We start from the raw sequence: 12891 nt of genomic DNA, 5'->3' as shown, positions 1-12891 counted from the left end.
CAGCTTTTCTGCAGCCCTGCACTTGGCTCCCTAAAAATACTTTCTCCAGGTCACAGGAGACTAAACCGTGTGATGCTTCTAGAAACATGTCCTTGCTGTGTTTTGGTGAACCTCCTTGAAATGGTGCCCTGCCCTCATTGCAGAGTGGCTGAATTATGCATATTTTCTACATTGTTTAAAGGCTGCGATGTGTTACTTCTCTCACGAAGGATCCTGGAGACGAGTTGCTGGGTCAGCCCATCTTTTTATTTCAGGGTAGATGCACACTCGCTGGAGACAAATTATGCACCGCAGTTGCCAGAGCGACGTGGTCCAGCAGTCTGTAATAACCAGCCTTGTCAGGAAGTGCTCAAATGATTTGGGGAAGCTCCTTTGAAAGTGTGATTTATAAGCTCCCTGCTACTTCCCATCGGACGACCTACAGCGAAGCCTCCCCAAGAGAAATAAAGTTGTTTTCTGAAGTTGCTGCAAATAACGAAACTTCATTCTGCTTTTTGAAAAAAACACTGAGCTTTCTGGGCAGAAATTAAAGTGCTTGAGTGTTACAGTCAAAATGTGTTTTTCAGTTTAAAATCAGTTTTTACACATAGAGCTCCAAGAGCAAGAAGGCTTTAGAGATTTTCACGGCCATTGTGGAAGATGACTTAACATTGTTCCAGTGTTTTATGACCAAGAACTTTGTCCAAACTTTAATGCATTTAGTACACGTGTATATAAATGTACATTGATGGTTTGATGTTCTGTCTTTCCCTTAGAGTTTGAATGGAGCTTCAGTCAGGACCTCTCCGCCATCTTGGTGAAACAGGAGGAACCTGATGTGGGTCAAAGGTTAGATCCTCCGCCTCTGGAAGGCCCACCTCTCATATTAAGCCCTGCACCCCCGCACCGAGGATCGGCCTGGAAACACACGGTGAGTAAATCCACACCACAAGGATGAAGTGCTGCAAGTTGACGATGGCGGAGTTCACCGGCTTCACTGTGTGTTCTTGTGTGTGTGTGTGTTGTGTTTGCAGGAGCACAGTCAAGACGACATGAAGCCAGTGGCTATAAAAGATGAACCCAGAGAGGTCGGCCAGTGTCTCAGTCTGCCCAGCGGTACATGCAGCACAGACACATGCAGCACAGACACATGCACACACACACACACATTTCAAATAGTGGCAAGAATGCATCCAATCCACATCACTTTTGTCCAATCTTTTTAAGTAGACATGATGAAAACCTATAAATGTTTGAAAGTCAACCCTGTATCAACCGTTTACAAAATAATTCAGAGTAAAGTGTCTTAGATCCCACTCATCCACTGACTGCATCCTCAGTTCAAAGCACAACTCGCTCATCCAAGTCTCTCCCCCCCCCCCCCCCCCCCCCCCCCCGACTGTAGACGATGCTCTCCAGCTCCCCCCCACCCCTCCCAGCAGCAACCACGGGGACAGCGACGGCTCCCTCCCTCCGTCCTCCCCGCTCCTCCCTCTGCCACCGTCTTCCCCTCAACCACAGCAGAGGCCAGGAGGTCGCGCCTCTTCTTCCTCCTCCTCCTCCTCCTCCTCCTCTTCCTCAGCCATCTCCTCCTCACCTCTCCTCACTGCACCACATGTGAGTAGAAGAGCATAAGAAGTCACTTAGGGGCTACATGAAAGTTATTATTGGGTGTTTAAGCCCCTCAGCAAGTTTACATATTTGTATAGATTTTGTATCCAGACTTTTTGGGAACCTATACACATTGTGTCCTACTTCGGAGGTAGAGAATTAGCCTGTAGGGACTGAATTTACTCTATGACTTCAGTATACTTGATACTAATTTGTTTTGATGTGAAAACCAGCTATAATCTTGAGGTTGAATCAATCATTTCCCTTGTTGACAGATGTGGTCAATCCAGCAAATCTGAATAATATTTCTATCAGATTCAGCCTCTTTTTTCCTCCCAAGACAAATGAATCACATTGGTGCTAAAGCAACAATGTTGTTCGGGACCAAATGTTCAATGTCAGCAAAAAAGAATATTTGACCGGATTTTTCTATCATGATTCAACAGAATCTTGTTTTTTACTGAACAATAGCAGCTCCAACATGGAGGTTTTATTTATTTATTATAATTTAAATTTGGCACTTGGATAACCGGAATTATGAAAGCCATCAGCTGACTCTGATTTTTTAGTGAATATATATTGATGAAGTTTTTGTTTTGCTGTGCAGAAGCTTCAGGGCTCAGGACCCCTCATGCTGACAGAAGAAGAGAAGAGGACCCTGGTGGCTGAGGGTTACCCGGTACCCAACAAACTCCCCCTCACCAAGAGTGAAGAGAAGGCACTGAAGAGAGTCAGACGGAAGATTAAAAATAAGGTAAATCCTCTGAGATTTACTGAACTTCTGATTGACCAAAAACCAGTTGGATGGACGTGGTGGCGTTACTCTGACGTCAAAAAGCTCAGACATGGATCAAATTGTGATTTTAGAACAGAAACAGTAACTGAAATACTGTGATGATATATTGGAGCTGCACTTTCACTGACGCTCCTGTAAATTACTTAAAAAAAACAAAGATATTAATATTTGTCTGTTTTTCCTCCCAGATCTCAGCTCAGGAGAGTCGGAGGAAGAAGAAAGAGTATGTGGAATGTCTGGAGAAAAAGTAAGGCTTGGAAAAAATCTTAACTCTTGTTTTTCCATTCCTCCTCCAGGTTTACCTTCGTATCCGCTTGTCATTTTGCAACTTGCAATCGTTTTTTTCTCATTATAGTCTCCTCAAATGGTTTTAAAGTAACAAGCTGCGTTATATCAACGAGCACTTCTGAAACCAGGAATTCTGATGACTCAATTTTTTGCAGAGTTTACATTTGATCACTCTTCGTCTTGTGATTCATTAAAGAACATCAAAAGTGAACAGAAACTCTTTTCCTCCTCATTCCGTTTCTTTTCCTTTTTGTTATTCCTTGCTGTGGCCCGACTCCAATAACCTGCTGAACACATGGGTCAGATTCAAACCGTCTCTGGCAGGGGGATTGAAAGAGAGATGAAAATGTGGGCCTGTATTTATGTTGCTTTCATTACACAAAGTCAAAAGGTGCGGTCATTCAATACGTTCTGGCCCAGAGAGGCTCCTGCAGGTGGTAACAAAATGTCCTCGTAATCCCTTCAGAGTTAAAAGAAAGATATGTCCTCATCATTTAACTGAATCAAGAGAACGGAGAGATAAGAGGAAGGGAAAGGGAGAAATCCTCCTCTTTGTGTTGATGTTTTCTTTCTTTTCTCGACATGAGGACAGAATTATCGGATGACCCTTCGTAGAGAAAACAGCATGACGACTCGCGGGGAAAGAATGTGTGTGAATGAGCCGCAAACAAACCCAAAGAGGAGATCAGGAGGATTAGAAAGAGAGCAAGAGATTAGCGAGGTGTTGAATTGATCATTGAGATCAGTGGGATTAGCAGAGATGACAGACTGAGGAGGAAAGCTGTAAGCAGAGAATCTCATCTCTTCCTTTTTTTCAAAATATCAAAATCCGGTCTTTGACGTAAACAGATTTCTTTATTCACCCGAGGAACTTAAAAATGATTGAAATCTTCTAAAATACCGGGAAAGATTGATTCCTGGTGGTTTTTAATATGTCCTTAACTCGGCTAATGGTTGAGGTGAAGGAATGGAACACACTCACGCAAAAACATGACGCCTCTCATTGGATTTGAAGTACATAAAGTAAATTACTGGACCTGGTGCCACTGCTGCAGGATAGAGTTCATGGTTGTTGTTATAGTTGTTGAGTTATTTCAGTCTGGATCTCTTCATCGAGCCGTGCCTCTATCGTGTCTAAAAACAGAATTTGTGTTTATACCTCTTTGGCGTGAAATGAAAGTGACATTTGGACTCAATGTGGTCGTGTGATAACATCTGTGATTCGGATATCAGAATCAAGATGTTGATGGAAATCTTTGCCTCTCTCTGTGTGTGTGTTTGTGTGTGTGTGTGTGTGTGTGTGCGTCAGGGTGGACAGCTACACGTCAGAAAACGGTGACTTGTGGAGAAAAGTAGAAAATCTGGAGACTGCCAACAGGTGAGACACACACACACACACACACACACACACACACACACACACACACACACACACACACACACACACACTTACACACACACTCAGGTTGACATTAGCGTTGTTGTGTCTCTGAACACACTGAAGCAGGAGCAGAAGAAACTGTCCCTTTTTCTGCCTTTAATCTGTCTTCTAAAATAGAACTGAGCTGCAGCCTACTGTAGATTATAGATACTAGCGTTTATACTCTGTATATATAACAGAATGTGACTAAACAGAAATTTATCTGCTCCCTGAGTAAAGCTTCCCCAGCTCCACTGGTTTCCTCTGTTATTATAACAATATGAAACCAGTCTGGAGTGGGTGGGTGGGTGTGGCGGGATAGGATCCATGGTTTTGGGTTGGGGGGGGGGCGGGGGGGGTCTGTCCCTGCAAAGTCTGTAGCAGCGTCAGTCTGTCATTAAAGCTGCCAGTTAACTGTAGCTTTCCTCATGGTAAGCAACCCCCTCCCTGCCCACCACACACACACAGACACACACACACACATGAATGTTAAACCACCACACAGAGGAACAATGAGTTGGCACAAGGTGGGAAACATGAGTCAGCACACAGCACGCCGTCTCTCACATTAAACTCCACATTGTGAGGGGGTCTGAGGAGAAAACGTCTGAAATGACTGAACTAAATTTAAAGCCCTGGTTCCTAAAAATGGCCCAGATGCAGTTATTAGTGGTCATTTTGTTCTGCACTGCACGTCTGATTCATGCAGAACTGGATTCGTGCTGCTGGTTTATTAGACGTACAAGAATAGTCTTAACTCAAATTACTCGCTGCATTTAGATTTGCATTTTAAAAGTGTTCAGTTTCAGCTTTGCACAAGTATTCTTTCGTCTCACAGGTTGAAGAGACCCTCAAACAGAGTAGTAGCGGTCGCACTAGTAGTGGTAGAAGGAGCATTAGGATTAGTAGTAGAAGTGGTAGTAGGAGAAGGAGTAGAATAAGTAGTATTGGTAACAGTAGTAGTAGTAGTACTAGTAGTAGAAGGAGTAGAGTAGAGTATAATCTAATAGAAGTCTTACTATTAGAATTAGTAGTAGAAGTCTTAATAGTAGAGGAAGAGAAGTTGAAGAGTACTAGTAGTTGAATTAGTCGTAAAAAGTACTAGTAGAATAAGCAGTAGTAGTAGTAGTATTAATAGTATTCTTTGCAGTAATGTCAGGTCTGTGAGTCCACTTCAGATACTGGCTCTGGATCAGTTTAGCTGAGCACACACACTTGAAACAAAGGGAAAGTGCACTCAAACCAGAAGAATCTGCCTCAGAGTGTCTGTTTCATGTTGATTTAATGCACACACACTTCCCTTCGCCCGGTCGACCGACACGACCTTTGGAAGTCCTGTGTATTTTAAGCAGAGGCAGTAAATTGCTGCGGTTTCACATCAAAGTCCTGTGTGAGTGATGCTGCTTTGTATCATGACATGTTTAAGTTTATTGCAGCTCTCTAAACACGCCAGTGCACGGGACAGGCGTGTGCATGGAGACAGACACTGCTCCGCTCATTGTTTAATTTGATCACAGAATATGTGATTGGCCACTTTACTGTCTGGTTCCAACTTATCATGACTCAGAGGGTTCAGGAGAAACTGGGTCTCTGTCTCCGCTCAGTGGTCGGAGTGTGTCCTGACAGCTCATACCATCAGAACCCTGCTCTCCAGATCCCACAGCACTTTATTGTCGTGTGTTAAACTCCATCCAGCAGCTCTACTACACTCTTTACTCTCTTGGGACGACTGACAAAAACCACAGCATATCAAATCGTTAAGGTGGAGAAAATCTCTGGTGGAACATTGTAGAGTTCAGTTGAAATAAATCGCCTGTTTCTATTCTTGTGGTTTTCCAGCACTTTTACATGTTGCGAGTCTACTGTACTAAGTGGTGGATGGAGAGTTGACCCGTGTACATACTCTGAGGCTTGCAGCATCACTGACCTCTTTTAAATCACTCACTTTTGAAAGCCGTTTATTAATAATGGAAAATTTCATCGAGGAGCAGGAATTTCTACGGATTTTCTAATTTTTTTCAAACATTTTGTGATATTTCATTAATCCAACTCTCATCAAAAAAGATCTTTCTTGAATTGCTTTCTGCTCCTTAATAATTGGGTTTTTGAGATTTAAATTGGGTACTTACAGACGTGAGAAGTGCAGAATAATGCAAACACAGAATGACAGACATTATAGACCAGCTTTATCAAAAGAGCAGATAGTATGAGATGTAATATTTGTCTATAATCCTTGTCTTCCTCTCCCCAGGTCTCTCCTACAGCAGCTCCAGAAGCTTCAGTCACTGATTTCAGGGAAAGTCCTTCCCCGTTCTAAAATGGCCTCCACTCAAACAGGGACATGCCTCATGGTAAAATACTTGTGTTGTTCTTAAGCTCTCGACACACACATACACACAAAATACTATATATTGAATTTTATTATATACATTCTGTTGGTTTTTCTACCCATAAACGTTACTGACAAGAGAGAACACTACGCCTTAATGTAATTTTCGTAAATGGTTTTCTGTTCAATTTCTTAACATGCGTGTCAAATGGATAATAGTCTGTCTGGAGACACTAATGAAAGTCCCAGAATCAGACTTCACCCTCTGTTCAGTTGTCCTGCAGAGGGCAGACCCACCACAAACACCACAATTCAAGTCTCGTTTGACTAATGTCTTTTCAAAAAGGGACAGAAAAACATCTGGGTCCAGCTCTTCATTATTATTTAGAGTTGAAAGTTTTTTTTGCCATGTTCATAGCTGATGTGCAAACACCTGTAGAATATGAACAGCTTTATTAAGTGTGTCTTCCTCTTTTTGTGCAGATGGTGGCCGTGTGTTTCGTCCTGGTGTTGGGCACCTTCTCCCCTTGTCTCTCCCCCCTCTCCTTCCTCAGTCACACCTCTTCCTCTTCCTCTCCCTCCTCTCAATCACCCCCTCTTCCGTCAGCGGACCTCTACACCACTAGTCAGGGTGGGTCAAGAAGCATTTTCATTTCACACCATCGTAGTGCACAGTTTGTGATGTTCAGAGTAAGGACAGAGGGGAAAACCCCTTTTTTGAAACCAGATGCCATCAGGTTAACCACCTGCTTAATTCTGCCAGGAACCGTCCTGTGTGTGTTGAGGGAAAAAGTCTGCAAGGCCACATTATCCTACAAATGTCTCGGCGGGGGAAAAAATCCTGGCACTCCTGTCCTCTAGATTGTGATATTTTATTTGTAAAAGGGAGGGCTTGGGTAAAATAGTTTGTGATAATTTGTCTGACTAACAGTTCAAATCCCCAAGAAATTGATTTGCAATCATTTAAAACAGAAAAAGTCAACAGACGTAAATATTTGAGTTTTTCACGTTTTCACATTTCTACCAAATTCTACAGAATTAAGTTACTAAAATATAAACTGCTGTGTGTTTGTGTTACAGTCCGCTCCCGCAGCCTCCTCTTCTACAATGAAGGGGCCCCATTGGAGGAGAGTTTAGTGACATCAGAAGGGGAGAGGCTACAGTCAGAGGCTCGCTCCCACATCCAGACGAGCCGTTACACTGCTGACGCCCACAGAAACCACACAACTGGGCCCGAGTTAGACCGGAGGTAAAAGACTCACTCCACCGATACTCTGTCCTTTGTTTTTTATATCAAACTGTATTCACTCATTTTATTTTCATCTCTGCGCAGGGAAACAAAACCAGACGAAGCCTCGAAGTTATTCTGACAGACTGCATGACCCCTCCTCCCATGACCTCTCACCTCTGACCCCGAAACCTCCACATCCCTGGACTCACCCAGGTTCCACATCAACGTCCGTGGCACGTTACTCTGTCCATCTTCAACCGTCATCCTCTTCGTGAGTGACTCAGACACTGCACTCCTCTCATCCTGAAGTCATGCTTCACCTCAACAGTTTGCTACACCTGAAGATACTTGATTTTAAAGGGACCTTATCATTGAAATTTCCATTTTTACGCATAAAGAGATGGTGAAACGTTTACATACCCCAAATAATCCATGTGAATTTATATATTAGAGATGCTTTAAAACACTGTGTTAATTCAAGAGCCTCTGGACAGTTTACAGTAACTTACTGATACAATTTGTACCATAACAAACAAAAAATTACTTAAGACGACTTATAGCTGATTAATCAATTATCAAAATTGTTATTGACCAGTTTTTCTGCTATCATCTAATTTAATAATCACGTCAGCTCTTTTATTTTGGACCAGTACATTTGAAAGCAACTTGAGTCCCTCCCAACATTTTACCAAAGCATACATGCCAGTGTGTTAAAAAAACAAACACATCCTGTGCCATTGTTTAAAAGTGCCTTGAACATGTGACTTACTCAGCCTTATACTGTATCTAATGGCCACACATGCAATTATAAACCTGGAAACTTAACTTTAGCTACGTTACACATTTTGTGTGGTCTTTGGGGCTTATCCCCTGTGGTTCTTGTTCTAGTGTTCAGGATTTTAACATTTAAATTAAGTGCCTGTGCAAGTATTTGGGGGAATAGTAGCAAAACCTTTATGTTTAACCGGAGCCAGCTTTGGTGTGAAAAGCATAAATGGACAGTTTTGTAATGTGTTTTTAGGTTGTTACAAATTAACATCTGATGTGTTTTATTTAAAATCAAATCTCTGCAGTTAGAACTTGTTTTTCACTTCCACATTCTTACCACAACATTATTACTTTTTGGGCTGGAAACCGTGTTTTCATTCCAACAGAGTATTGAAGGGGTCCGACAGAGGCTGGGGAAACATGACATAAAATTATTTTTATGGAATTAAAAATATTGTATATGTAATATATTTGCAGCATCAGAAAAAGAGCATATTTATTTTATGCAACAAAAAAAGAAATATTGAACTTGTTTTAGTTTACCCTATTGTATAATTTTTTTTTTAAATAATGTTTACAAAAAAAACACAAAAATACAACTTATAATATATTCTGAGCATCAAAAAAGGGCATATTTATTTTATGCAAAAAAAAAGTAATTGTCTGTGTTCTGGCATTTAGGATGATGTGAAGTTTTATAAGATGTGTTGTTTACATGGTGTTTCATGAATTGTAAAAATTTGACATGATATGTTTGTGTCTTTAACTGTAATACAGTGTTTGTTTCACTGCTGTCGCATGAAATCCTCTGTTGTGATCAAAAATGGGTTTTGCTTTCAGTGATTCTTCAAAATGATTCTATTTTTATCTTTTGACTTAAGCTATTGACCCAAACATCCAAAGAAATTGATAGAAAACCAACTTCAGATATTGACAATCATGTTCAACATTATTCTTGTAATTCTTTAAATGCATCCTGTAACCTCTTAACAGCAGAGGAAACCTCTTAAACATCAATACTAACTGTGCTTGTGCGACAGCAGTGCATGTTGTATTTATTCCTGTTTGTAGAAAGTGTGTATATATTGATGAAGCCAATCAGGGTACTAAAACATTCTAGGAAGACATCTGAGGGAACACCAGGACATTTTAAAAACACTTTTATTTCTTCACCACTATTCTGATAATGTCATGGTTTTCCATCAGATTAAGATTGTTCCTCATCCAAGTCCGTGGAGGAAATAATTCCAAATTCTGATGAAAAAATCATCCAGAAACAAAAAAAAATTGTTCGTTTCGTTTTGTGTCCCTCGTGTGCCAAGTGTAAACAAAAGCATCACGTGACTGCAGCCCGTCACTCCACCATTGTCATTCTCAACCTCTACAGTTTCAATGCACCAGTGTACATAAACAATTGCAACCAAATGTGCAGATGTTGTAAATAAAGGGCCTTGTTTTGTTTTTTTATTGTATTGTGACAAAGTCCAAGACTTAAACCTGTGGAAAGTGGGAAAAAAATTACAATCAGTGGAGTTTAAGGGGATTAAAGTGGGGAGGGTTAAAAAATGTAACCAGAAGGGGGAGTTTTTCAACTTGTAAAGAAACCTGGACGACACAGTAGCTCGACACAGTTTGAATCAAACACCAGGAGCTGCATGGTAATTCCAACTTCTCTGTGAACATCTGAACAATGTCCAGAGAACATAATCCAGCACTTTCCAGAGGGTTCAGTTGTTTGAAATGTGTTTGGATATAACGTTGTCCTGGTTTGTTGTATAGTGCCTTGCATGTTCCTCCATATATAAATATGTTATCTTAGTGTAGTCAGTAGAGTAGAAACCAGCAAAATATTAAAAAACTGCATCAGCAACACTGTGTCCGCGGACTTTCTTGCTTTAAATGTGAAAAAAACAATGACATGATTTCCTCTGATCCTAATGTGACTCAGTCTTGACCCCCTTTGACCTCAACATGAACTTGACTTGCAGTGAGACCCCCTCTGGCTTGAGTCCGAGCCCAGGCTGCATTTCAGCTGAAGTGTTTGAGTATGAGCTTTTTTCTTAGCTCCTCTGCCTGGCTGTCCCGGTCCTCAGGCCTCTGTTCCAGGCTCTCTGGTAGCTCGGGAGGGTCTGTCCTTTCCAGAGTCCAGGCATCTAATCCCGACTGCAGGGAGGCGTTGTGGAGGACGCAGCAGGCCAGCAGGATGGATGAACTCCTCGCTGGAGAGTACTACACACAGAAGAGGAGGGATGAATATACAACACTGATCATGATGCTGGTCCTTGTAGTTTAAATGTAATTTTTTTATTTTACCTGTAGGTATCCTTTGGTGCTGTCTAAACATCTGAATCTGGTCTGGATGGCTCTGAAGGTCCTGTCCACTATCTCAAGTGTAGCATTGTGCGCCAGATTATATTCAAGCTCTGCAGTGGATTCTGGGCTGTTGACTGGGGTCATCAACCACTTCCTCAAAGGGTAACGACAGTCACCTTGGAAACAGAAAACATTAAACCTCTTACCCTCCTTTAAACAACCAGCATCTCAAGTGGATCTTTCAGACAGATTGATGTTGGGAGTCTAAAAAGCTCACCCAGCAGCCACCAATTCTCAGTGTCCTGCATCTGTTTGCAGAGAGCAGACCTTTCTAGAACTTCTGCGTCATTGAGGCCACCCGGCCAGTTGGTCTCTGCGCTGAGCAGCAGTCCTCGGGCATCACAGACAAGCTGGCAGGCTACAGAGTGAAACCCTTTCTTGTTCACATACGTCGAGTCTTCGCTGTTTGGAGCTTTGATGGCGACCTGGAGATGAAGAGCAAAGAAGAGGGAGAAAGACAAATCAGTTGCCCGCTATACAAACTGATAATTGTACAGTTAACATACTTTATTATATAAACCTGAACACAGTCCAGCACTCCCCCAACTCCTGGAAATCCTGCCATTTTCTTGAAATCCTGGGAGGACAGCTCTCTGCTTGAGGGATCCCTGTTTGAAATATTATAAGGGTTATTATGCCCTACCTTCTCCACCTTGAGGGCTTATTAATAAAAGAATTAAGATGTTAACATGGTATTTTTGTTGATTGTCACACTGTTTTGTCACACATATTATACATTTTCCATTCAAATTTAATAAGAATGGGATGTTTACTTGTGAACCCTTGAGATGCTTCCTTTTCCTTGTGGAACTGTAAAGTTACTGAAGTGTCCTGCTGTCTATACCTGTTGAACACGATGAACTCCGGGGCTTTGTCCACCAAGGCTTTAGTCACGTTGGACACACATCTCGACATTGAAGCCTGGCTGATCCCTATGGTATCTCCCATGGACGTCTGGAATGAGCCAGATGTGTAAAAGCCCAAAGCTGCCAACACCTGGACATCTGGGCTGATGGCTCTGGACCGCTGTGTACGTCTAGACACATCCTAAAACACAGACATAACAAAGCAACATAGTGGTAAACGCATCCGATGTAATATCTGGCATGTGTGCGTTCATTGAGTGTGAAGACACACTCACTTCTCTTAGTAATTCCACCAGATAAAGAATGAAGTCTCTTGGGAAGCTAAAATGTTTGAGGAGGAAGGTGTCGGAGACAGAATCCAGGTCAAAGCGGTCCAGCGTCTTTTGACCTCGACCATGTAGCAGCAGATCACAATCCAAGATGGCTATAGGGATCGCCATGCTGGGGATGATAAACAAATACATGAATACAACACATGATGTCAAAATATTACTGTTGCATTCTTCTTAGTATATATTTACTTCCTGTTTACACTGTCATCTCCACAGACAATTGCTGTGCTGCAGATTTAACAAACTATAAAAACGTTGTGTTGCATATTGACAACAGTTTATTAATTTTACAAACCAGCCCTATAGCCAATATAGCCTTTGTTAGCATAAGAAATCTGAGAATAAGACTTCCCAGCGAATATTTTATTAATATATATAGTATCCACTACATTTTTAGTGTTTAAACACAAGTATCCATTTAACTGTATACGATAACATATTAACATAACAGGGGTTTAAACTGTTGTCACGCTTTAAAGCTATCTCTCAGGGAGCAGCTAACACAAGCTAGCAGGCTACTTTGGGTTAGAACTGTCTTAATTTGCGCTTTTCGGTCCAAGTGGAAACTAATCTTCACCCGTTGAGCCAACTGGCTATAATTAAATACAGAAATTGAGATGCATGTGTTATGAATGTTTGTAATATTAAAGAAAAAGGTCGCTTACTTCATCCAAGTCGTGCAGCATTTGTCAACCAAAACAAGCCAAGGGAACAACTACCTTTCGGTTTAGGTTAGCAGATTCGACAAAATAAAAGTGCCACCGTGGTGTTTATGTATAAATTGACGTTTCGTTATAAAAACAATAATAAAACAGCGCACATGAATTTGTTTTCCTATTGATGTGATTTCTTTGTTTGCCTTTATGTGACACGTAGGTTTTCACAAGGATCGACGAAA

General features: G+C 41.5%; 2 protein-coding genes across 2 annotated transcripts in view; one reads left to right on the top strand and one right to left on the bottom strand.

Moving 5' to 3' along the window:
• The window catches only part of creb3l1 (cAMP responsive element binding protein 3-like 1), a 26966-nt gene extending 16674 nt beyond the window's left edge, over positions 1-10292 (top strand). Inside the window, exons 4-13 of the mRNA XM_053417573.1 lie at positions 756-910; positions 1014-1095; positions 1385-1596; positions 2198-2344; positions 2575-2633; positions 3984-4052; positions 6346-6445; positions 6907-7054; positions 7504-7672; positions 7757-10292. Coding sequence (XP_053273548.1) covers positions 756-910; positions 1014-1095; positions 1385-1596; positions 2198-2344; positions 2575-2633; positions 3984-4052; positions 6346-6445; positions 6907-7054; positions 7504-7672; positions 7757-7793 — 1178 coding nt within the window. The 3' untranslated portion in view covers positions 7794-10292. The remainder of the gene's footprint in view (positions 1-755; positions 911-1013; positions 1096-1384; positions 1597-2197; positions 2345-2574; positions 2634-3983; positions 4053-6345; positions 6446-6906; positions 7055-7503; positions 7673-7756) is intronic.
• harbi1 (harbinger transposase derived 1) lies at positions 9566-12882 on the bottom strand. The gene is made up of 7 exons (XM_053417574.1): positions 12659-12882; positions 11937-12102; positions 11640-11842; positions 11316-11403; positions 11013-11220; positions 10736-10911; positions 9566-10651 (listed from the first exon to the last, which is right to left on the bottom strand). The coding sequence occupies exons 1-7, from the start codon at positions 12661-12663 to the stop codon at positions 10451-10453; spliced, it is 1047 nt and encodes a 348-aa protein (XP_053273549.1). The 5' UTR covers positions 12664-12882; the 3' UTR covers positions 9566-10450.
• Positions 12883-12891: the final 9 nt, after the last annotated feature.

The sequence above is a fragment of the Pleuronectes platessa genome, chromosome 24, assembly GCF_947347685.1.
Source record: "Pleuronectes platessa chromosome 24, fPlePla1.1, whole genome shotgun sequence".
NCBI classification, from domain to species: Eukaryota; Metazoa; Chordata; class Actinopteri; order Pleuronectiformes; family Pleuronectidae; genus Pleuronectes; species Pleuronectes platessa.
Note: the sequence above shows the minus strand (reverse complement) of the source record. Positions and strands in the feature narration are given on the sequence as shown.